The sequence below is a fragment of the Oryctolagus cuniculus genome, chromosome 4, assembly GCF_051225735.1.
Source record: "Oryctolagus cuniculus isolate XC-2025 breed Fujian yellow rabbit chromosome 4, ASM5122573v1, whole genome shotgun sequence".
Lineage (NCBI taxonomy): Eukaryota > Metazoa > Chordata > Mammalia > Lagomorpha > Leporidae > Oryctolagus > Oryctolagus cuniculus.
In genome coordinates, this window is record NC_142870.1 from 82,757,684 (window position 1) to 82,783,257 (window position 25,574).

A 25,574-nucleotide genomic window follows, 5' to 3' on the forward strand; every position below is an offset into this window, starting at 1 on the left:
CTTAGTGACCTTTTAAGGCATATAAAGTCTTTGGGCATTCTGATCTCTATAGAGCAGATACCATTAAACAGACAACAAATATTTGAAGTATTTGTTGCCACCAGGTCAAGTATAACAAGGTTAACTTCCCATATTTACAATTATGTGATTGTTTTCAGGCAAAATACTACCATTTCCATCTCTAATCCTACCAGTAAATCTGATTATCTTTTTAAAATACCTCATTATATAAATGCTAAATTTCATTTTCTTAATGTTAAATTTTGTTTACTCAAACTAGTTCATACTGGGTTATCTAACTTTACTTTGAGATCAAAGGAAAGAAAGGTGTATACCAAAAATCATCATGTTTTTGAGGATGGCTATGATTCTAAGCAACACAATCTGCAGGCCACAAAAGGGGAGAGGGGTGTCACAGAGATAATTACTGGAATAACCATCTTGGAGTAAGAATCCTCCATAAGTAGAGAGAAAATGAACTACAAAAAGGACGTGTTTGCCTCAAATTCCTCTCTTATATACCAATTCAACAAGAAGTGAGAAAGGTTATATATTAAGACTTAGCAATGGAATTTCTTAAACAATTACATTAAAAATCATGACTCATGTTCAGAGAATGAATATTAAAACTCAAGAATAGAGAATGGAGAAGTCAAAGAGAAAGTAGAATTAAAAGATCCTATAATAAAAGATCTCATCTGATCTAATCACAGAAGTTCATTTCATAGGAAACTACCAATACCATCATATTCTCTCCTGAAAAACAAAACTTCTCTTGATTCTAAGTTCTCTATTATAGGACTGACATATAGGTGAGTCAAAAACCAAATAATCATCATTGGGATGCCAACTCTATATGTAACAGAAGAAATCAATATCCTGGCGTAGTATTCTCTGTCATTTTCCATTTTAAAGAATATCATTGCCCCCTGTGTAATACTAAGTTCAACACAATGACTGAAATGCTCAGCCCACGCAAGCCAAATATTCACAGTAAACAGCTGTCTTCAGCCTATTCATCAAGGCTCATGTAACTGGAAAATTGCCATGTTCATCAGAAGGGTTGGTTTTTCCCATTCTCATTACTTTTTAGTTTTTTACAAGACATTCTTATTCATCAACCTGCACCCATCATTTACTATTACACAGTTAAATGAAAGTCAAAAGTAGAGTGGAAGTGGGGGAATGACACAGTCAAAGTACACTCCATGGATAAGAAATATTTTTAAAAGTCAGCCCAATGGGATGCTGAAAAGTTGTTTCTACCAAATCCAAGAGTGAATTCTAAAGTATACATAAATTGCTCAGCCAGTAAAGTACTTTAAACAAGTAAAATAAAATTTAACTCCAGTATGTGACATATTTAGTTCTCATTAATTACATTTTAGTCATACTCAACACAGACTAGGCAGTTTTAAAAATTAATGAACTGTTTAGAAGATCATTACTAAATCTGTCACTATGACAACTCTCCTTTTTGGAGATTTCAGTCATCCCAGTGAGGTTAGATCAAGGTCTTGGGCAAACGATACCTGGACACAAAAAGAAAGAGAGAAGAAGAAACAGAAAGAAAAAGAAAGGAAGGCAGGAAGGAAGGAAGGGAAAGAAAAAGAGAGAGAGATGGGGCCAGCGCTGTGGCACAGCAGGTTAAAGTCCTGGCCTGAAGTGCTGGCATCCCATATGGCCGCCGGTTCGAGACCCGGCTGCTCCACTTCTGATCCAGCTCTCTGCTATGGCCTGAGAAAGCAGTGGAAGATGGCCCAAGTCCTCGGGCCCCTGCATCTGCGTGGAAGACCCGGAAGAAGCTCCTGGCTTCAGATCGGCACAGCTTCAGCTGTTGCGGCCATCTGGGGAGTGAACCAGCAGACAGAAGACCTCTCTGTCTCTACCTCTCTCTGTAACTCTGTCTTTCAAATAAATAAAAAAAAAAAATCTTAAAAAAAAAAAAAAAAAGAAAAGAGCTGAGCAGCTGGGAAGAAGTTAAAAAAAAGAGTAAGAGAAAGAAAGAAGAAAAGAAAGAAAGAAAGAAAGAAAGAGAGAGAGAGAGAGAGAGAGAGAGGGAGGGAGAGGGAGGGAGGGAGGGAGGGAGGAAGGGAAAATGATATCTGAACACAGAAAAAAAGAAAAGAAAGGAAGAAAGAAAAATAAACTGATTAGCAAGTTCTCCTTTAATTATTCTAGGAATAATACATAATAAGGGGAAAAACCAGAAGCATCAAGTCTTGGAGTGGCAAACGACTTCAGAGACAACTTAATTCAGTGCTCTATAATCTATGAGTTCCTAGTTTCTGCAAGGACTTTGCACCTCCATGTGCACATTTACATTTTCTCTATCCACGCAATTGGCTATATTAAATATACATCCTCACATTTTAAAATTACAAGCCCTTTTACTTGAAAAGACCAGGAACTAATCTGACCCAATTCTCTTGCTTTTCACACAAAGAATTCAACACTCAGAAGAACAAGACTTGCTAAGATGAAAATTAATTAGTAACAGAACTGTTACCTAACCACACTTAAATCTACAGAGTGGCCTTTCTGCATAGCACATATAATATGCTATACCCTCAGCATGTAACCGGATAGAGAAATTAAGCTTCTCCTTCTTTTTTCAATTTCTATGCCTCCTTCTGGTATTTTTACTGAGTGTCCAAAGATTGCTAGTTAGCAATCTTTAATGTGGGGTGGGGCCAAAAATCTTTTCCTACTTGGGTCCTGGTTATGCTCTATTGATGAATTTTGTGCCCTAAATGTAGTAGTTCTGAAAGGTGAAGTTAAAGAATACAGGTAAATCATAAAGTTTGAGTTACAGTGTTTGCCACTTTTCAGCCTTATTTCTTCATGAGACTTCCCTAACTACACTTTCCCTTTCAAAATTTATTTTGTAATTACAGTTCAAACCCAGAAAGAACATTTACATGTTCTCCAATTATCACAAGTGTTGCGTCTCCCTAACTGGCTGGAATCAGATCTTAAATTTCAAAAATTTTCAACTTTGACTATGAAGTCAATCGATAGTTGTTGACTTACAGAGTCAAGGAAACAGAATTTCATGGAACACAGGAATGATAATTTTATCTTTTCTGAAAAATGGTTTAAAAAGGTAAATTTTTTATTGTTTTCCCTTATTCTTAACAAATAATGTCACACAGTTATTTTCCTTTCACATTTTCATCAGTGCATCATTTTTAAAAGCAAATAATCTGCTTCTCTAAATAATGGCATAAATAAGAATTTACAGGCATACTGCAAATCCCACAGGTTTATCTCAACTACTGCTCCTAACTTTAAAAAATAAAAGCAAAGATAATTTACAAATCCAAACAATGGGATGAGAATCTTTTGGGTAAATTGACCCTCCTGCTGTGGGGGAACACAGCAAGGGAGTGAAGAGCATGGAATCTGGATTCCAACTGTGACCTGCCACTTCCTAGCTATGACATCCGAAACAAGTCCTCTCAACTTCACATTGTTTCCCCTTAGCTATAATATGGGGAAATAAACTACTTGCAGGAGTCCTAGGAAGATTAAAGGAGAAAGCACGTAGAAAGGACCTAGCACATACGAGTTACTCAGAACGACTTCCCCATTCTTCATTTGGCACGGTTCTTTCTCCAATTCCTCCCTAAATCAAATTTTTAAAAAGTATTCCTCTTTTTGCTCATTAGTTTTCCTTCCCCCTCCCTGTATTTTCTCCTGTCACTCTCCAAGTCTATCTTGCTCATTGCCTCCCTACATTTTAAACCTTTTTCAAGCTGTTTCCAACACCTACAAGGAATGAATTTACCCAGCCTTACTGACCCCAAATCTATTCAGAAACACCTCCCCATCGAAGAGCAAAGGAACTACCAGGAGTAAGGCAAACTGGAAGGAGTTTGCTCCTTGAGTGGATGAAGGTCTTGAGCAAGGCCATGTTCCTTATTACTCTTCCCCAAGTACAATCAATAGCCTCTGCCTGAGGGGTTCACCAACCCAAGATAATTACACTCCTACGTCAAAATAAAATCAAACCCTCTACATCTTGTATTCTAAATACCTCAGTGGTATGTAAGCTGGATGAATGTGTCACACACTGTTCCTTCTTTAAATCATTTTATATAGGCTTGGTCATCTCACAATAACCCAAGCTGAAAAAGTTACTTTGGCTTCTCCTAAATGGATATACCACTGCTGGAAACGAGTTGAAAAGAACTGCCTCCTTGTGTCAACGAGCATGTTGTCTCCGGTTCTCTGGGCATGTTCTATAAAGAGCAGTAGTAGGTCAGAGAGAATCAAACAGTCCTATAGGGACAATTCTTGACTTCACATTTTTCACCAGCTTGGGCTTTGGCAGCAACTTGCTGCAGTGGAGATGGGTGCCCTCAAGAGCACAACGCTGACCACACCCTCACTCCTACCCTGTGCCTCCCTGACTTGGATGGCTGACCTTGTCGATTACCAGCAGGTTTTTTACCCTCCAGTGCACCTTTCATCATACATAGTTCTATTCTTCAGATAACAAGGATGTAATCTAAATTCAGACACACACTGAGGAAGTAACATGACAACCATGTTTCCTCAACCAATCAGAAGCTGCTAGATAAGCCTTCGGAGCTTATGAAAAAAAAAATCAAAAGGGTATTATTCAGTCATCAATCTAAAGAGAGAACTTTGACTCAACATATAAATGAAATTGTAATTATATAAATATATTTATAAATATTTATACAATTATATACTTATACATAAGCACTTACACAGACTTAGAAAAAATGTAAGAACATTAATTCAAAAGGACTCACTGAAGAATAAAACAGAATTTTCCATGATTTTCTGAGGAGATGTACAACTCATTCTTCAGAGAGGGTTCCTCAAAATGCAACCATTAGAACCACATCCTATAATTGTACACTACAATGAACAGCTTTTTTTTTTTTTTAATTCCCTACTTGCCAGAGAGTGATCTTAATTAAAGCAGATGGGAGCTTAAAGGTCTCCAAGCAACAGCAATTCATGCTCCTCAGGTAAAAGAACCAATCTCAACCTCCAACTGACAAAACATTTCCAATTCTAGCTTACAGTTTTTTAACAAATTAAAGTTCTGGTTTTGTCACCGGAATCACTGCTCTTCCTTCAGAGGACTCTATTTAAAGCTCAAATTACGAACTGAGCACACAGCGAAACTGATGATGGTACTGTGTGGACTCAAGATGGCCTCTGGTGAATACTGTGAAAGTATCCATCAATTATAATTTGAACGTGGCTTTTGTTGGCAGAAAGACACCCACAACATCTGAAAGATGACTGATACTCTCCACCACCCCCTTACTAAATATTTTATGAGTTGAGTTTAAAGGTCTTCCCCTTAGAGAGGCTTTCTGTTTCTGATACCTTTTGAGAGGAAATAGCATGAGGAATTAACCATAATCAGTCAACCAGAACCTTTCAGAGACTATTCCAATGAGGGGCAAAAAAATGAACCATTACTTCTAACCAAAGGAACATGGTTAGCAACTCTCAGCTGCATGCTTTTTCTTCTTCCCCTGGGACAGACACAAGTATGCCTTAAGCACATAGGACAATCAATAACCAGAGTGGTTACAAATACAAGCCACCGCACTGCATGATTACTGAACCACCTTCCCACAGATCACTGTGGACTCAGACAACGGAGGGGCCAAAAGAACTACCCTGCTGTACTGGCAAAAACAGCAAGCATTTTCCTACCACAGTCACCACAGTATGCTCACTAAGGTTCCACCCTAGGACCAGCAGGATTGATTCAGCTAACAGAGTTATAATGAAGAAGGTCATCTCAGGCTGGGACATTAAAAGTCACTCGTGCTACACACCCTACATTTAGCACTCATTCTGCCAATAACACATATCATGGAAATAATTCTTGTAGCCGGAAGATAGGAATCCTTTGAAAAAAATTAAATATGATGAGCAATAATCTTAAATCTTGTACACAAAAACCTGGATATTTGTTAAGCGATATCTCCTACATGAAGAACAAATAAAGTATGTGCTGGAGAATTTCTTGTCTACTAAAAATGAAAAAAGGGGAGTTGTTCTTATGCTGAATCTAGCCATTCCTTTGCCAAAGAGGGTCTGAGGAGTGACATTATCATTTGATCCCGGAAAAACTGCTGTGCAGGAGACCACTTATTGGAACACACATATCCTGCTGCCAGTACTAGGAGAGGTCTTATACTTCCTTTTGGTCACCAGATTAGGTTAGAAGCAAAGAGTGAAAAAGAAAAAAGGAACAAGAAAAAGAAGGGGACGGGGGAGTGGGAGAAGAGACTAATTATAGAAAAGAACAAGAAAAAAAAGAGAAGGTAGGTGACTTGCTTGCCCAGCTTTGGCTCTCTGGTCCTATGAGCCAAAATGCATACTTAGTGACACGGTATCTCACAGGACAAAGGGAAAAAGGGGTAAGCTGAGAGAGGTCAGGCCATGGTGTTAATTTCTTTCCTGCACAAAGACAGTCTCTTGAGGACAAAGGCCTGCCTCTTGTAATGTAATGTCATAGTCCAGGTGAGACAGTTTCCTTCGAGGAAAGTTGGTAAGAAGTTCAAAACGTTCATTTGGATACCCTTTAGACTGGACGTGTTTCACCAAAGCCTACAAGAAACAAGAGGAAGACAAAGCTGTTAGATGGAAATAAAGAGCACAGTAACAGTAGCAAATTAAACACATGAAGCTACTCCAAGAAGTTCATGGAAAACTGAATTTTAAAGTATGAGTTTATTTTGGTGCAAAAAAATTTTAGTAATAAATAGGAAATGTGGTATTAGAAAACTATGCATTTTTTCCCCAAAAATATTTATTTATTTATTTATTTGAAAGGCAGAGCTCAGAGAGGCAGAGGCAGAGAGAGAAAAAGAGGGGTCTTCCATTTGCTGGTTCACTCCCCAAATGGCCACAGTGGCCAGAGCTGTGCCAAACTGAAGCCAGAAGCCAGGAGCTTCTTCTGGCTCTTCCTCTTCGGAAGAGGAGCAGCCGGGACTAGAACCAGCACCCATATGGGATGCTGGCACTGCAGGCAGCAGCTTTACCTGCTATGCCACAGTGCTGGCCCCTGCATGGGTTTTAAAATTGTGCACCAAGATGAACTCACACTTTTAATTGTTTTTTCACCAAATGAAGTAACATTCTTCTTTAATGTTAAATGAAATATTAAGTTTAAGTTACTCTTTCTGAAAACCAGAGCTTACCCTTGTATTGATGGAAATATCAATACAAACATCTGGATGGAGAGATAATAAATCTGTATCCAGTAACTTAGGACCATTAAGTAATACTGAAATATACAGAATTATCTCCCCTATAACAAGTCAATTGCTATATATAAAATTGATGTCCTTATTTTAAAATATCTTATCTGTTTTCCTTCCTTCCTGTTATCAGGGAAAATACATCCTTCATTCTTTTTTTTTTTTAATTTAGTAAATATAAATTTTCAAAGTACAGTTAATGGATTACAATGGCTTCCCCCCTCATAATTTCCCTCCCACTCACACCCCTCCCATCTCCCGCTCCCTCTCCCCTTCCATTCACATCAAGATTCATTTTCAATTATCTTTATATACAGAAGATCAATTTAGTATATATTAAGTAAAGATTTCATCAGTTTGCACCCACACAGAAACACAAAGTGTAAAATACTGTTTCAGTACTAGTTATAGCATTACTTCACATTGGACAACACACTAAGGACAGATCCCACATGAGGAGTAAGTACACAGTGACTCCTGTTGTTGACTTAACAATTTGACACTCTTGTTTATGGCGTCAGTAATCTCCCTAGGCTCTAGTCATGAGTTGCCAAGGCTATGGAAGTCTTTTGAGTTCGCCGACTTCGATCTTATTCCGACAGGGTCATAGTCAAAGTGGAAGTTCTCTCCTCCCTTCAGAGAAAGGTACCTCCTCCTTTGATGGCCCCATTCTTTCCACTGGGATCTCACTCGCAGAGATCTTCCATTTAGGTCTTCTTTCCCCTCCACCCCCAGGGTGTCTTGGCTTTCCATGCCTAAAATACTCTCATGGGCTCTTCAGCCATATCCGAATGCCTTAAGGGCTGATTCTGAGGCCAGAGTGCTATTTAGGACATCTGCCATTCTATGAGTCTACTGTGTATCCCGCTTCCCATGATGGATTGTTCTCTCCCTTTTTGATTCTATCAGCTAGTATTAGCAGACACTAGACTTGTTTGTGTGATCCCTTTGACTCTTAGACCTATCAGTGTGATCAATTGTGAACTGAAATCGATCACTTGGACTAGTGAGATGGCATTGGTACATGCCACCTTGATGGGATAATACATCCTTCATTCTACCTATGACCAATCTTGCCACCCATGCAGTGAATCCCTTCTTGCCCTCTTAGAAACCTATTACAGAGTATCTCCTCACAATTTCTTCACTGTTTCCCTCTCCACAAATGCTCCCCATGAAACTTAAACAGGCTCAGACTCTCCAATCACCTTTCCCCTCTGACTACTGACCACTGTTCCCTCTAGCTTCACAAACCTCTCTAAAGAAAAAAAAGTCTGTATAGTGGGGGCCCCCTTCTCCATGGGAGATATGTTTCAAGAACCTACTAGATGACTAAAATCATGGACAGAACCACACTCTCTAGGATCCTAAAGTTTAATTTATAAACTAGGAACACTAAGTGCATACAACAATTAACAATAAAACAGAGCAATTGTAACAATATACTGTACTATTACTCTTTTATTTTTATTTATTTGCAAGTCAGAGTTACACAGAGAGAGGAGAGGGAGAGGGAGAGGGAGAGGGAGAGGGAGAGGGAGAGGGAGAGGGAGAGGGAGAGGGAGAGGGAGAGAGAGAGAGGTCCTGCATCCAATGTTTCACTCCCCAAATGACCACAATGGCTGGAGCCACACTGATCCGAAGCCCGGAGCCTCTTCTGGGTCTCCCACGCAGGTGCAGGGGCCCAAGAACCTGGGCCATCTTCTACTGCCTTCCCAGGCCATAGCAAAGAGCTGGATCGGAAGAGGAGCAGCCAGGATTTGAACCAGCGCCCATATGGGATGCCAGCGCTTCAGGCCAGGGCGTTAACCTTCTGCGCCACAGCACTGGCTGCTGTACTATTACTCTTAAGCTTTGGGACCATTAAGTAAAATAAGGGTTACTTGACCACAAGTACTGAGGCACTGCAAGAGGTGATTGGTGACTAACAGGGTTGTGTGTATACAGTAAGGATACACACTGGACAAAGGCATGATTCATGTCTTGGAAAGAATAGAATGGGATGGTGAAACATGTCATCACACTGCTTCAGAATGATACACAATTTAAATCTTAGGAACTGGTGCTGGTGTTGAGGTACAGGTTAGGCCACGGCCTGCAATGCCAGCATCCCATGTGGGCACCAGTTGAGTCCTGGCTGCTCCAATTCTGATCCAGCTCCCTGCTAATGTGTCTGAGAAAGCACAGCAAGACAGCCCAAGTGATTGGGCCCCTGCCACCCATTTAGGAGACCCAGATGAACCTCCCTGCTCCTAGCTTCTGCCTGACACAACCCCAGCCAGCTGTTGCGACCATTTGGGGAATGAACCAGTATATGGAAGATCTCTGTCTATCCCTCTCTCTAACTATGACTTTCAAACAAATAAATAGGGGCCGGTGATGTGGTGCAGCAGGTTAAAGCCCTGGCCTGAGGAGCTGGCATCCCACATGGGCACCGGTTCTAGTCCCGGCTGCTCCACTTCCAATCCAGCTCTCTGCTATGGCCTGGGAAGGCAATGGAGGATGGCCTGAGTCCTTGGGCCCCTGCATCCGCGTGGGAGACCTGGAAAAAGCTCCTGGTTCCTGGCTTCAGATCAGTGCAACTCCAGCCATTGTGGCCATTTGGGGAGTGAACCAGCAGACGGAAGATCTTTCTTTCTGTCTCTCCCTCTCACTGTCTCTAACTCTACCTCTCAAATAAATACAAATGTTAAAAAAAAAAAAAAAAGAAAGAAAGAAAGAAAGAAAAAGATTTGCCACAGATACGAGTTTCCAGTTAGAGATCAGATGAATACCCAACATTTACTTCAAAGGCTCATTCAGCAATATTCATGGAACTAGCTCTGTCTGATTAGTTTTCTCTCCTTCAAGCAAATGCATCCAATTAGAGATACTTACTAACAGTTTAGCTTGCTCTGGAAGAGTGATCTGTTCCCTTTTCCCATCTGGATATCGCAACATCAGCTGTGCTTTTGGTCCTAATGAAAAGATTTAAAAAAAAAAAAAAGGGACACAGATGCTTAAGACAGAAGATTAATTTAAATAAATACATAAACAAAGCCATTCAGTAATATTCAAGTTTTTAAATGAGTAAGTCTATGATGTAACCCACCATTTACATCTGCCCCCTCCACTACTCCATCTGATCTTTCAGGTGACATCTCCAAGATTTCAGGATCCACAGCTGGCAATCCTTGGTGGTTTGTGGCTGTCCCAGGCTCAGTTCTAGCTGGGGGCTCAGTCAGGGGCCTTCTGTTCTCTTCTTTTCTATGCCCCAAGTCTTTGTGAGGAGATTTTCTGGACTTGGCAAGATTCTCTACCTCTTCTTCTTCATCAGAGCCACAGACAGATATGAACTCCTCACTGCCAGAAAAAAGTTCAGATTCAGATTCTTCATCTGAGCGGCTGTCCTGTTTTGTCTGTGTGGAATCGAAATGTGTCTCCTGCAAAGAGGCTCTGATGGCAGCTTCTAGCTGGCTGTCTTCACTTGCATCTATAAGGCTTTCCTGTGAGACATATTCATAAAACAGGTGGAAAGAATAAACAAACAAAACAAAAAGCCAGTTAAACCAAGAAACAGTCAAGTCAAACACAGCATAAGAAATACAATAGCTTGCCACTATTATTTTCTGGTGTAATGTTTCTATTATTTAAGCTACTAGAGTGCAAGGACTTTGTCTTAGCCAAATTGGAATGGACATTTTAAAAACAAAAATAAAGAACCACCACAGCAACTAGCATACTGATGCTTCCAGCATAGATATTTTTAATATCAAAATAAACATGTAGCTTGATTTTAAAGACCGTAGCCATGGCAGACATTGCTAGATTCCTATCCAATATCCATTCTTCTCTGATTTATTACTTACAGAATCTCAATTATGTTTATAAAACAAAACATGTACACTTAAGAAATTCCATGTTAGCTTCCCTTGTTGTGAGAGGAAAATAAACTGCAGTATTGATCTAAAGCAGTATATAAGGAGAAATTACAGAATTACGTGTTTACAAGACAAAGGACTTGAATTAATGATCTCATTTCTCCCTTAAAAAAAAAAAAAACAAAAAACAAAAACAGTGTCCACCTAGAGAAAGAAAATAAAAATTAAGTCCAAACTAAACAGATGAAAGGGAGAGAAAAGGACAGAAATTAATGATTTAGAAAACATTAATCCAACAGAAGAAAAATCAATGAAACCATAAGTTGACTTGTTAAGATCAGTAACACGGACAGTCTCTAGTCCGACTGTCAGGAAAAAGAGAAGCCACAAATCACCAACAGCAACAGTCTTCACAGTCGTTAAAGGAACAAGAGAAAAAAATGAACTCTGTTAGTATTTGTGACCCCTTAGGCAAAATGGACAAATCCCTAGAAAGATACAAGCCACCAGACCTCACTCCGAGTAGATTATCTGAGTAGTCCTATTATCTGTTAATAAAATAGAATTTGTAGTTTAAAATTTCCCACAAAGGAAAACTGTAGGTCCAGGTGGCTTAACTGATAAATGTCACAAAACATTAAGGAAGAAATAATGTTAATTCTCATGGAAACAAGAGGTGGAAACATCTCCTAATTCATTGTGAGGGCAGCATTTGCCTGATACTAAAACCTGACAAAGACAAAACAAGGTATTACAAAGAAGAAAGGACCACAATAAAAATTCTCCAAAAAACTGCAAACCAACATCCCTCATGAATTCAAATTCTTGACAAAATTTTAGCAAATCAAAACTAACTATATATATATACACACACATATATATAAATTAATGCTTATAACTAAGTGAGTTTGAGACAGGAATGCAAGGTTTAATGATTAAAAATCAACCAATGAAATTCACTCTGGGGCAACATTTAGCTCAGCAGTTAAGATGCCATTTGGAGTCCCGTATCAGAGTACCTGGGTTTTAGTTCCAGCTCTGCTTTCAATTCCAGCTTCCTGCTAATATAAAACTTGGAAGCCAGCAAGTGATGACCAAGTACCTGGTTCCTGCCACCCATGAGAGAGACCCAGATTGAGTTCCAGCTCTTGACTTTGGCCTGGCCCAGCCCTGGCTATTGCAGGCATTGAGGATTAAACCAGCGAATGATATCCACCCCGCTTCCCCGTCCGCCATCTCTCTCTCTGCCTTTCAAATAATTTTTAAAGAAATTTTTAAATTAAATAAATAAATCTTAAAAAAAAATTATTTGAAAGGCAGAGAGAGATGGTGGATGGGGAAGGGGGGTGAATATCATTATTTATTTAGGCCGGCACCGTGGCTCAATAGGCTATTCCTCCGCCTTGCGGCGCCAGCACACCGGGTTCTAGTCCTGGTCGGGGTGCTGGATTCTGCCCTGGTTGCCCCTCTTCCAGGCCAGCTCTCTGCTGTGGCCAGGGAGTGCAGTGGAGGATGGCACAAGTGCTTGGGCCCTGCACCCCATGGGAGACCAGGAGAAGCACCTGGCTCCTGCCTTCAGATCAGCGCAGCGCGCCGGCCGCGGCAGCCACTGGAGGGTGAACCAATGGCAAAGGAAGACCTTTCTCTCTGTCTCTCTCTCTCACTGTCCACTCTGCCTGTCCAAAAAAAAAAAAAAAAAAAAAAAAAAAAAAAAAAGATTTATTTATTGGAAAGAGTTACAGAGAGAGGAGAGGGAGAGAGGGAGAGTGGGAGTGGGAGGGAGAGTGGGAGAGTGGGAGGGAGGGAGGGAGGGAGAGAGAAAGAGGTGTCTTCCATCCTCTGGTTCACTCCCCAGTTGGCTGCAAAGGCTGGAGCTGCGCCGATCTGAAGCCAGGAGCTTCTTCCAGGTTTCCCATGCAGGTGCAGGGGCCCAAGGACTCTGGCCATCCTCCACTGCTTTCCCAGGCCATAGCAGAGAGCTGGATCAGAAGTGGAGCAGCCGGGACTCGAACTGGCACCCATTGAGATGCAGGTAGTGGCTTTATCTGCTATGTCACAGTGTTGGCACCCCCTCCCCCCCTTTTTTTTTTTTAAGATTTCTAGTTTATTTTTAAGAAAAAGAAACCATGAGATTATCTCCATAGATGCAAAAAAAAAAAAAAAAAAAAAAAGACCATGACAAGTCCATTCAGGATAAGAACTCTGCCAACTATGAAGAGAGGGAGCCTTCCTCAATCTAATAAAATATATCTACAGACAACATCATGGTAAAAGATTAAATGTCTTTCATCTCAAATCAGAAACTAGGTAAGGATGCCTAATACCACTGTTTCTATCTAATGTTGCACTTGAGATCACAGCCATTGCCAACAGGACAAGAAAAATAAAAGGCAAGGAAGTAAAATAGTCTTTATTTGCTGACAATATGACCATCTATATAGAAGCTACTTAGAACTAATAAGTGAATTTAGTGAGGCTGCAAACTACATAGTATTCAAACACTATAAAACATTGCTGCAAGGATTAAAAACAGAGAGGTACACTGCATGTTCATAGACCTAAGGATTCAATTGTTATGACATTAATTCTCAAAATGATCCATGAGCCAATGCAATTTCAGCCAAAATTTCAGTAACTTTTGGTAGAAAGTGACAAGCTGATTCTAAAACTTACACGGAAATGCAAAGGACCTGAAATAATCAAAACAGTTTTGTTTAAAAGACACTGGAGATCTTATACCATGTGATTTCTTTTATTTGATGGCAATGTGATTTCAAGACTTATTATAAAGTGACAATAATTAAGACAGTGAAATGCTATTATAAAAGACAGACCAAATCAACGGAATTGACAGAGTCCATAAACAGAGCCAAAATATATATTTGGTTTATTTTTGACAATGATGTAAAAGGAATTCAATGCCAACAAACTGTGCTGAAATAAGTGGATAGCTAGCTATATGCAACAAAATAAAAAATTTTTAAATCCAAACTCAACCTTAAACAATATACAAAAATTAATTTGAAATGAATCATAGATTCAAGACCTAAAATCATAAAAATTGTACAGTAAAATCTTGGGTTCTGCAAAGACTTCTTAGATCCCAAAGTACAAAGTATAAAAGAAAAGTTGGATGTGGTATTTGGGTCAGTGGGAAAGATACCAGTAAAAGGACTGGCACCCCAAATGAGTGCCTGCCTGAGTCCCAACTCTGGCTCCAGATTGCAACTTTCCACCAATTCAGATCCGTGAAGCAACAGATAATGGCTCAAGTATTTGGGTCCCTGACACTAAATTGGGAGACCTGGACTGTGTTCTTGGTTCCTAGTTCAGACCCAGCTATTGCAAGCATTTGGGGAGTGAAACCAGCACAGGAGAGCTCTTTTTTTTCAACTGAAGACATTGACACATTGCATTTCATGAAAACTTCAAAATTTACTCTGAAAAGATCCTATTATAAAAATAAGCAAGCAATATACTGGGAGAAAATATCTGTAAATCATATGCAAGAGTGCTTGTATTTACAATATAAAAAGAACTCTCATAAATCAATAACAAGATAATGCAATTTAAAAATGGGCCAGAGATCTGAATTGACACTACACCAAGAGATATATAGATGGAAAAAAAGTATGTGAAAAGATGCTCAGTGTCAAAACTTGACAAACTGTAAGTATGTTTAATTTTACTGCATGTTAATTTCAATAAAGCCATAAAATTTTTTAAATACACTTAAGGCAAATTAATCACACACACACACAAAATAAAATAGATGTACCTACGTGACATGCAAATGGCTTAGAATGATTACACATAATGACACTGAAGGCTGTTTCTAAAGAATAACACTGCTAGCTTCCCATCTCCTATCTTCCAAGATTCTCCTTGACTTCCTTATTAATACAATCTCTATTTTACTTGTTCAAGAAAATATGTCTAGTTAACTATGCAAAACTGTTCTGTGGCTGTTTACCTTTGTACTAAGAGTTACCACACCTTTCTTTCTCATCCACGTTTAGAATGTAGATATGGTACCTGGCAATGTAGCATCTACACAGTGAACACTAAGATGAAACCCAATTCTAAGCATAGAAGGGAATGAAACAGGAGGAACCTCACTCTTTATAGAAGAGATCTTCAGGAATCAAGCTGTAGGCTGCCTATATGAACATCTTGCTGATAAAAATAAACTTCTTCCTTGTATAAGTCATTTTTTTGGGTTTCTCTTGCATGCAGTTTCATAAATTTTATAGCAGAGAATTTGGTATTAGAAGTAGGGTCTACAGTACCAATTATCCAAATTATTCTTATTTATTTGTTCCAATTTTATGACCCCACTCTCCCAATAAGGGATTTAATTTTTAAGAGACATGGTAAGGTTAAAAATTTATGCCATAATCTAGAAACTCACAGGCTCAGGCTCTGCTGTTTTTAAAATACCAGCTTTATGAATACAAAAGGTAAGAAACCCTCAATGGCAATTTAAGAAACACCGCAGGGGAGATGAATTAAGATACCACCTGGGAGGCCTGCATCCCATATTGGAGTGCCTGGGTTCCGGTTCCACCTCTGCTTCTGCTCCAGCTTCCCAGTAATGCACACTCTGGGAGATACCAGGTGATGGCTCAAGAACTTGGGTCCCTGACACCCACATGGGAGACTCAGACTGAGTTCCAGGCTCCTAGCTTCAGCCTAGCCCAACTCTAGCTGTTGGGGACATTTGGTGAGTGAACCAATGGATGGAAGATCTCTGTCTCTGCCTTTCAAATAAATGAAGAAAAAAAAAAAAAAGAAAGAAAAAGGAGGGTTTTTTTAATGCTTTAAAAAAGACTTCTCTATATTACCTTTTAAAGCTTTTTCTTAAATAGGCATTTCAAGGTGTAACTTAAGGAATTATTTCATCACTACCTGATGTGGGTTACCAAAGTCATAAAAGCATAAAATCATTTCTATTCTCACTACCATCATCCCAAATAGCAACTACAATCAATGTGAGACTGCTGCATTTTTGAAGGTCTCTTACCTAACGTACTCTAGAAACCAATTATCAAATACATTGGCTTAATAAAAACATACTTTAGAAATCAAGCTTAGAAATAATCTCTAAAAGGGGTACACAGATTCAGGCTCTGAAGCTATATAGCCAGTAGTAAAGGCCAATTGAACCACAAGAGTTGTTATAGTAAATATATCACTTCCATTGCTAGATCTGGATACCAAAAGCCTTTTGCTGATGCCTGAGGAAGCAGAAGCCTCTACCACCACGCTTGCCAAGTCAGACCTCCTGCTCTACACACTCCATAGTTTACTTCTAGATCCAGATGTTAGTTAATATGTCTGCACCCTAACTTGCGAAAGACTAGAAATACACGCCTTGGGATTTCATGAAGATGGAACCCTTATTCGAGAAAATATCAAAATACAACATGGGTGTCTAAGATGTTATACAGTCACTTATGGTAATTGTCTACTATCTTCCAGTGTTATCCCTGCCATTATTTTACACAAGAAATTGCCATACAACCACCCTGAATTGCCCATCACCATTTTCTGGTCATACTTACTGAGCGGGCACATTTTTTAGGGGGGCTGCTAGAAAGTCCATCCAGTTGCCCATGTTCACCCAGAAATCCTGTCACTTGGTCCAAGAAAGAAGATACGTCTAACTGGTGCCATTCTACAAGCTTCTGACCTGAAGATTAAAAACCAGGACACATAATAGAGTAAAATCAATATTTTCCTGAACATTCACATCTGGTAGTTCTTTTGGCTTATGCTTAATTAAAATTTATTGTGAATTCATATCCCCATCCCGTCAGGTTAGGTTACACTCTGTCTTTTTAACCAAGTGGACACAACAATTAAAACTCATTCAACAGATTCCTACCATTATGATAGGGCAACTACCTTAGGAAGGAGAGAATCAGACAAAGCAACACCCATACAAACACATTCAGTTAATACTAAAACCAACCCAAATCTCTGTCTGGTGGGATTACCACCTGTACCTGAACAATCAATATTTTAATGATAAAAAACCTAAAGGAATCACTTGAAAAATAATGAGAAAGATGAATGTTATTTTTTCAAAGAATACTAAAAAATTATAAAACAAGGTTGTCATGAAAGAGTCCTTAAATATATCGATAGATATTTAAACCATTATAAGGAAACAAACAAGAATTCAGTATCTAAATTACAATTCTAAAACCAGATCTAGGGGCCCACGCTGTGGCACAACAAGTTAAGCTGCCACCTGCAGTGCTGGCATCCCATATGGGTGCTGGTTCAATTCCCGGCTGCTCCACTTCTGATTCGGCTCCTGAGAAAGCAGCAGAAGATGGCAAGTACTTGGGCCCTTGAACCCACATGGGAGACCCGGAAGAAGCTCCTGGCTCCTAACTTCAGATGGGCACAGCTCCAGCCATTGAAGCCATTTTGGGAATGAACCAGCAGATGGAAGATCTCTCTGATTCTCTCTCTATGTAACTATGCTTTTCAAATAAATAAATCTTAATTTAAAAATACAAAACAAGTCTAGTCAAATATTAAAGGTTCATCATTTGGGTAACTGAAGATAAAGGATAGGTTAAAGACTGTAAGCTGACATGTATCTTACCTGTCCGTGGGTCCAAGATAGAAACATAGGGGAAATCCCCTAGCTTATAAAACTGTATGTATCTCTGACCTTCTTCACTGTCATGATAAACCTGTTAAATTATTGATTTAAAATAAAGTCAGCCTCTAAAGAAAGGGCCAATATAACTTTGCTTATACACCAACATCAATTAGTTCTACAAATATACTCTTGATAAACTTCTATGTATCTGAATTTCATTCTTTTGTCAAAGAGAAAATGAAGGTCATCTGGTGTGAACTCATTCAACATTTTGCCCTCAGCCCCGCTGGGCACTTATCATTTATCCATCTCTCTCAGTTGAGCACAAGTACTGCTCTTTCTGTCAAGTTATCTGTCCACCCACATCATTCCTGACTCTCAATCACATATATCTTAATAAATCACAATATATTAAGATTATAAATTTGAGTATTCAGCATAGTGCTGTACAAAGAGATCCTCAATCAATATAAACTGGAAAAAATATATTATTTTGTAAAGAATATATTCACCATTAAAAAGATGCATAGAATTTAGGGGCTATAAACTATGAATGGGAAAATTAATACCATTATCTTGTAGTAGGAAAAAGATATAGTTCTTTCAAAAGTTTTTATTTTCTGTAACTTTTCATGAAATAAAAAGCTAACACAAGATCATCTAACCTTAGCTCAGTATTTGCAATAAAGTAAACTAGAGCGAGGGGGCTAAGTGACATGCCTAAGGACATAAACAGCTGAAGAGTATTGAACTTGGGGTCAGCACTGTGGTGAAGCCGGGCTAAGTCACCACTTGCCAACACTGGCATCTCATATGGGTGCCAGTTTGAGCCCTAGCTGCTTCATTTCTGATCCAGCTCCTTGCTAATGTGCCTGGAGAGCAGTGGAAGACAGCTCAAGTGCTTGGGCTCCTGTACTCATGTGGAAGACCTGGAGGAAGCTCCAGCCTCCTGGCTTCTGCCTAGCACAGTCCCAGCCAGCTGTTGTGGCCATCTAGGGAGTGAACCAGCAGATGGAAGATCTCTCTAACTCTGCCTTTCAATTAAATTTTTAAAATAAAAAAAAATTTTTTAAAGTATTAGACTCAAGCTAAAATCTAAGACTTGGCCAATTGTCTGTCTATTAGTCCATGATCATCTACATCTGCACTATCCAATATGGTAGCCACAGCCACATGGGTCACTAAAGCACCTGAAAGGTGGCCACTCTAAACTGAGATGTGCTCTGAGTATAAAATATACACCCTACCTTTAAGACTTACTACAAAAAAAGTAAAACATACTACTAATACATTTATTTAAAGAAAATATACTACCAAAATTAATTTCACTTTAAACCTTTTTTAATGTGGCTATGAAAAATTTTTAAATAGCATATGCATCTTTTTAAAAAAAAAGATTTTTTTTTTTTATTTGAAAGGCAGAGTTACAGAGAGGGAGAGAGAGAGAGATATCTTCCATCCACTGGTTCACTCCCTAAATGGCAGCAACAGTCCAGGCTGGGCTAGACCAAAGCTTCTTCCAGGTCTCTCATATGGGTATAGGGGCCCAAGTACTTGGGCCATCCTCCACTGCTTTCCCAGGTGCATTATCAGGGAACTGGATCAGAAGTGGAGCAGCCAGTACTCGAACTGGAACCCATACAGTATCCTGGCACCTCAGGTGGAGGCTTTACCTTGTATGCCACAACGCTGGCCCCTTCAGAAGGATGCATCTTGAGTTCCGTTTCTGTTGAACAGTATAGGTGTATACTCACTATCAAGATGTTTTAAAATTTTTTGGCATAAGAAAATTAGGGTATTTTTAAAAATTCCCAGAAAATGGAATTAAAGATAAATTTATTTCTGTGTAAAAAGTTTAGTATCAATGCACAGCTTTTTCATAATATTGATTTCCCACAAACTTTCTGAAGAGCCTTCATGTTGTATGGTGTTTTTTTTCTTTTCCACTCCTCTTTTTCTTGTAGTTCATTGCTGCCATTCACTTGTTTTTACTATTCCATCCATAATGGACAGTTTTACTTTTTTATGTAACTTAATTCAAAGTTAATTTTTCCCATTTTATAAGCCAATTCCTCCTCCCCAATATATCACATTATAAAAATAAAAAACTTCAAAAAATTTGAACTCCTTCTCACCTGCCAGAAAATGAAATGTTCCCGGATAATATTCTTCACAGCTTCATTACTCCATACATCACGATTGAGGCACTGGCATGCAAAATCTTGTACATTTTGGATATTTATCATCAGCCACTTATTCTGCATCTGGCCACACTCTTTGGCCTGTAAAAATAAAGTTACACAACATTTGTTTCAAAAAATTTCTATTTCAATTCAGAAGTTGTCCTCCTTCCATATAATTACTAAGCTTATTCTCATATGGTATTTATGCTCATGTATGGTATCTGGAATTTTCAATATTTAGATTTTATACATATTTTGCATACATATGTAATTATACTGTCCATTTTCAAGCACTTCTCAACTTTAACTGCTGTCTTTTTTATCTACTGTTATTTGTTAAAAGCTAAATTTTTTAAAATTTCATTTTTTTTTTTTTGAGAGGTAGGACAAAAGACAGAAAGAGGGAAAGCTCTGAGTTAACCAATGCAACAGCTGGAACTGGGCAGGTTACAGTAAGGAGCAAAACATATTCCATGTCTCCCACACAGGTGGCAGGAACCCAACCACTTGTGCCATTACCGATGCCTCCCAGGGACTGAACTGACGTGACCCTGCAGTCAGAAGCCAGAGCCAAGAATGTAACCCACGTAGTTGATATTTTAAACACTAGGTCAAATGCCCACTTCATAGGGCAACTCAATTTTGAATTTATGTGCAAATAACTATCTGGAAAGGATGCCAAAAACAGACCAACAAGTCACATAATTCTATTCTCTTCCAAAATCTATCAACAAATACATCTTAAAAAACCAAAAAACTCATTACACCTTTCCTTTTTATTGGATTTAACTAGTATATGTATATTATTTTGTTGTTTTATTTTCTTCAACATTTTCTATAACACTTCCAAATATCCCATCTACCTCAAATATTAGGCATATGCTATTTTTAGAAAATTAGCCTAAATATTTTAGTGAAAGCTCATGAGAACTTTTTCCTCTTACGTTGTTTTGCTAGGGAGATTTATTTAAAATGGGGTTATAGGATCCAAAGAATGTTTGAGAACAATCTCCTAATGGCTCTCCAATTTATAGCAGAAATATCAATCAAGAGTGTACTTTCAGGGCCTGCGCCATGGCCTAGTCGATTAAGCATCTGCCTGAGGCGCCAGCATCCCATGTGGGTGCCAGTTCATGTCTCAGCTGCTCCGTTTCCTATCCAGCTCTCTGCTCATGGCCTGGGAAAGCAATGGAGGATGCCCCTGTACCCATATGAGAGACCTAGAAGAAGCTCCTGGCTCTTGGCTTTGGATGGACCCAGCTCCAAACGTTGCCACCATTTGGGGAGGGAACCAGAGGATGGAAGACCTCTCTCTCTGTTTCTCTGCCTCTTCTCTCTTTGTAAATTTGCCTTTCAGAAAATAAATCTTTTTAAAAGAATACTGGGTTTTTTGGTATGAATACCCAAGATAAATTATTTTCTAATATTCACTTACTGATTTCACAGGTAAAAACCCAAGTTCTAAAAAGAAGTATCTCTGATGTAGGCATTGGGCCACAGTGAGTTAAGCTTGAGACACCTGCATCCCGTATCAGAATGCTACTCCAGTTGCCCTGCACCCGCATGGGAGACCAGGAGGAAGCACCTGGCTCCTGGCTTCGGATCGGCGTAGATCCGGTCGTAGCGGCCATTTGGGGGGTGAGCCAACGGAAGGAAGACCTTTCTCTCTGTCTCTCTCTCTCTCTCACTGTCTAACTCTATCTGTCAAATAAAAGAAAAGAAAATAAACTATTGGGGCCTGCACTATAGCACAGCGGGTTAATGCCCTGGCATGAAGCACTGCATCCCATATGGGTGCCGGTTGGTGACCTGGCTGCTCCACTTCCGATCCAGCTCTCTGCTATGGGCTGGGAAAGCAGTACAAGATGGCCCAAGTCCTTGGGCTCCTGCACCTACATGGGACACCCGGAAGAAGCTCCTGGCTCCTGGCTTTGGATCAGCGCAGCTCCGGCCATTGCGGCCCAGCTCCCTGTTAATGTGCCTGGGAAAGCAGCAGAGAATGGTTCAAGTGCTTGTGGTCCTGAACCCACATGCTAGACCTAGAAGAAGCTCCTGGAGCCTGCCTGGCCAAGCTCTGAATGTTGCAGTCATTTGGAGAGTGAACAAGCAGACAGAAGTTCTCTCTCTCTAACTCTGCCTTTCAAATAAAGCCACTGCCTGCAGTGTAGGCAACCCATATGGGCGCCAGTTCAAGTCTCAGCTACTCCACTTCCGATCCAGCTCTCTGCTCTGGTCTGGGAAAGCAGTAGAGGATGTCCTTGGGCCACTGTACACATGTGGGAGATCTGGAGGAAGCTCCTGCTCCTGGATTCAGATCAGCGTAGCTCAGGCCAATGCAGCCATCTAGGGAGTGAACTAGCAGGTGGAAGACCTCTCTCTCTCTCTCTGCAACTCTGCCTTTCAAATAAATAAATAAACAAATCTTTAAAAAAAAAGAAACTACTGATTTACTTACTTGAAAAGCAGAGCATGAGAGAGAGAGAGAGAGAGAGAGAGGGAGGGAAGGAGGGAAGGAGGGAAGGAGGGAGGGAGGGAGGGAGGGAGGGAGGGAGGGAGGGAGGGAGGGAGGGAAGGAGATCTTCCATTTGCTGGTTCATTTCCCAAATAGCTACAACAGCTAGGTCTGGGCCAGGCCAGAACCAGGAGCCAGAAACCTGATCTGGGTCTTCCACATGGATGGTAGGGGCCCAAGCATTTTGGCCATCTTCCAGTGCCTTCCCAGGTATATAAGCAAGGATCAGGATCAGAAGTGGAATAGCTGGAACTGAAACCAGAGCTCCAATATGGGATGTCAGCGTTGCAAGCCGCATCGTGACATGCTGTGCCACAAGACCGGCCCCAGGCATAAACATTTTTTCTTGTCATTACTCCCTACTCAGAGCAATTTTATAGCTTTTACATTGTTCTAGATATTATAAATAATCTAGAGATGATTTAAAATATAAAGAAATGTGTCTATGTTATATGCAAATACTATGTAACTTTATAGAACAAACTTATGCATTCCCAGATTGTTATCCCTGGTTTAGGGATGAAGTGTCCTGGCACTGATCCCCTGTAGATGCCAAGAGAAGACTGTATATACTTTAATTAGAAAAATGTTATCATTTATTTAACTATTGAATAGGCTCTTAATATTTTCACCTTTTAACTTTATTCAGCCAATATTTCATTAAATATTAAGTACTTCTAAAATTAACAAGATATTCTTAGCAACTAGGACTAGGCACAAATGCCACAGAATGGCAACGTAAAAATTAAGTATACATTTCTTCTTATGAAATAAGGACTATAAGGGGACTATGAAAAGTTCCTAGAAAATATGCCTTCTTTTAATTTCTTTTTTTTTTTTAAATATTTATTTAATTGAAAGAGTTACACAGAGAGAGGAGAGGCACAGAGGGAGAGAGGTCTTCCATCAGCTGGTTCACTCCCCAATTTGCCGCAACGGCCGGAGCTGCGCCAATCCAAAGCCAGCAGCCAGGAGCTTCTTCCAGGTCTCCCACATGGGTGCAGGGGCCCAAGGACTTGGGCCATCTTCTACTGCTTTCCTAGCCCATAGCAGAGAGCTAGATCGGAAGTGGAGCAGCCGGGTCTCAAACCAGCGCCCATATGGGATGCCGGTGCTTCAGGCCAGGGCGTTAACCCCCACTGCACCACAGCGCTGGCCCTGTCAATTCCATTTTTCTTCATTAATTTTTAAAGCCCCATAATATTATGAGAACTGCTTTCTTTCTACACAATATATTTCAGATTATGCCATTTAATCATTTATTTAACATATATTTATTATTATTAAATATTTATCTGAAAGGAAGAGTCACAGAGAGGCAGAGGTAGAGAGAGAGAGAGAGAGAAGGAGAGAGAAAAAGAGAGAGAGAGGGAGGGAGAGAGAGGTCTTCCATCCACTGGTTCACTCCCCAAATGGCTGCAACGACTGGAGCTGTGCCGATCCAAAGCCAGGAGCCGGGAGCTTCTTCCAGGTCTCCCATGTGGGTGCAGGGCCCAAGGGCTTGGGCCATCCTCCACTGCTTTCTCAAGCCATAGCAGAGAACTGGATCGAAAGCAGAGCAGCCAGGACTCTAACTGGTGCCCACATGGGATGCCGGCATTGCAGGTGGTGGCTTTACCCACTACGCCACAGCACCAACCCCGATTTAACAAATATTTAATGAAGACCAGTTATGTGTCAAAAACTATTCTAGGTATAATGAATACTTAACAGTAAATAAAGTCCCTCTAGTCACAGAGTGTATTGGATAGTGAGGAAAAAAGAAAAGCTGAGAACTCTGCGCTTGCCCAGGTCAGTCTGCCTATCCTAAATTCTTTGCTCACTCAGCTCCAGCTACACGAGTTTTCTTGGCTACAGCAGCAATATGCTCAGCTCTTTCCAGTATCAACTGCTGTTCTGTCTACTCTCCTCTGGATCTTCCCAAGGTTCACCTTTCCTCACTCATTCAAGTTCTACTTGATTTTCATTATTTAACCTCTCCTCACAATGATAAACTCTAAAATCAACTTTGCTTTTAATTTGCCTTTAAGAACACACGTGGCCGGCACACCGGGTTCTAGTCCCGGTCGGGGCACCGGATTCTGTCCCGGGTGCCCCTCTTCCAGGCCAGCTCTCTGCTATGGCCCGGGAGTGCAGTGGAGGATGGCCCAGGTGCTTGGGCCCTGCACCCCATGGGAGACCAGGAGAAGTACCTGGCTCCTGCCATCGGATCAGCACAGTGCGCCAGCCGCAGCGGCCATTAGAGGGTGAACCAACGGCAAAAGGAAGACCTTTCTCTCTGTCTCTCTCTCTCTCACTGTCCACTCTGCCTGTCAAAAAACAAACAAACAAACAAACAAACAAAAACACATGTAATATAATGGCACCAAAGATTAGTCCACTTTCCTCTATTTTCACTTTATTCTTTTTCCTAGCAACTATTACAACATGAAATCTATTTCTCCACATTTACATGATGGTTCTTCAAAAACAGTCCATGGAAAATGTATATTATGAAAAAAATGCTCACAGATTTTTAAAAAGTTTGCACCAAAAGAAACTTATCTTTTAATTTTATTTTCTATGAACTTTTAGAAGTACCCTCTATCTGTGTGGGTATGTGTAAAGACAAATGTATGTAATACAATTTTTTTTTACTGTGCATAATATAGTAATTTTTTAATTTAATTTTAATTTTTAATTTATTTATTTGAAAGGCAGAGCAAGAGATATCTTCTATCTGCTGGTTCAGTCCCCAAATGACTGCAATGGCCAGGGCTGAGCCAGGCTGAAGCCAGGAACCAAACACCATTCTGGTACCAACATGGGTGGCAGGAGCTCATACATTTGGGCTATCTTCCAGGTGCATTAACAGGAAGTTGGATTGGAAGAGGAACAATCAGGAGTCAAACAAGCACTCCAATATGGGATGCGGCATCACAGATGGCTGCTTAACCTGCTGTACCACAACAGCAGCTCTGTATTTTAGTTGTTGTTTTGTGCTGTTTATTACTGTTTTTTGTCTGCCTCTCCTACTAGATTATAAACTGTATGAGGCAAGGGCTTTTTATAATCTCTTTACCACTGTCTCCTTGACTACTTATGGGTTCCAAACACTTAGTCTCCTCTTGTCCCTCTCAGTAACACAATGTTCAG

General features: G+C 40.0%; 1 protein-coding gene across 1 annotated transcript in view; it reads right to left on the reverse strand.

Annotated features, from left to right (window-relative positions):
- Positions 1-4,666: 4,666 nt before the first annotated feature.
- UBXN7 (UBX domain protein 7) overlaps positions 4,667-25,574 on the reverse strand; it is a 64,796-nt gene continuing 43,888 nt past the window's right edge. Inside the window, exons 6-11 of the mRNA XM_002716533.6 lie at positions 19,880-20,026; positions 17,745-17,835; positions 16,690-16,817; positions 10,357-10,750; positions 10,143-10,222; positions 4,667-6,612 (exon numbers count right to left, since the gene is read on the reverse strand). Of these exons, the coding sequence (XP_002716579.4) occupies positions 6,451-6,612; positions 10,143-10,222; positions 10,357-10,750; positions 16,690-16,817; positions 17,745-17,835; positions 19,880-20,026 (1,002 nt within the window). The 3' untranslated portion in view covers positions 4,667-6,450. The remainder of the gene's footprint in view (positions 6,613-10,142; positions 10,223-10,356; positions 10,751-16,689; positions 16,818-17,744; positions 17,836-19,879; positions 20,027-25,574) is intronic.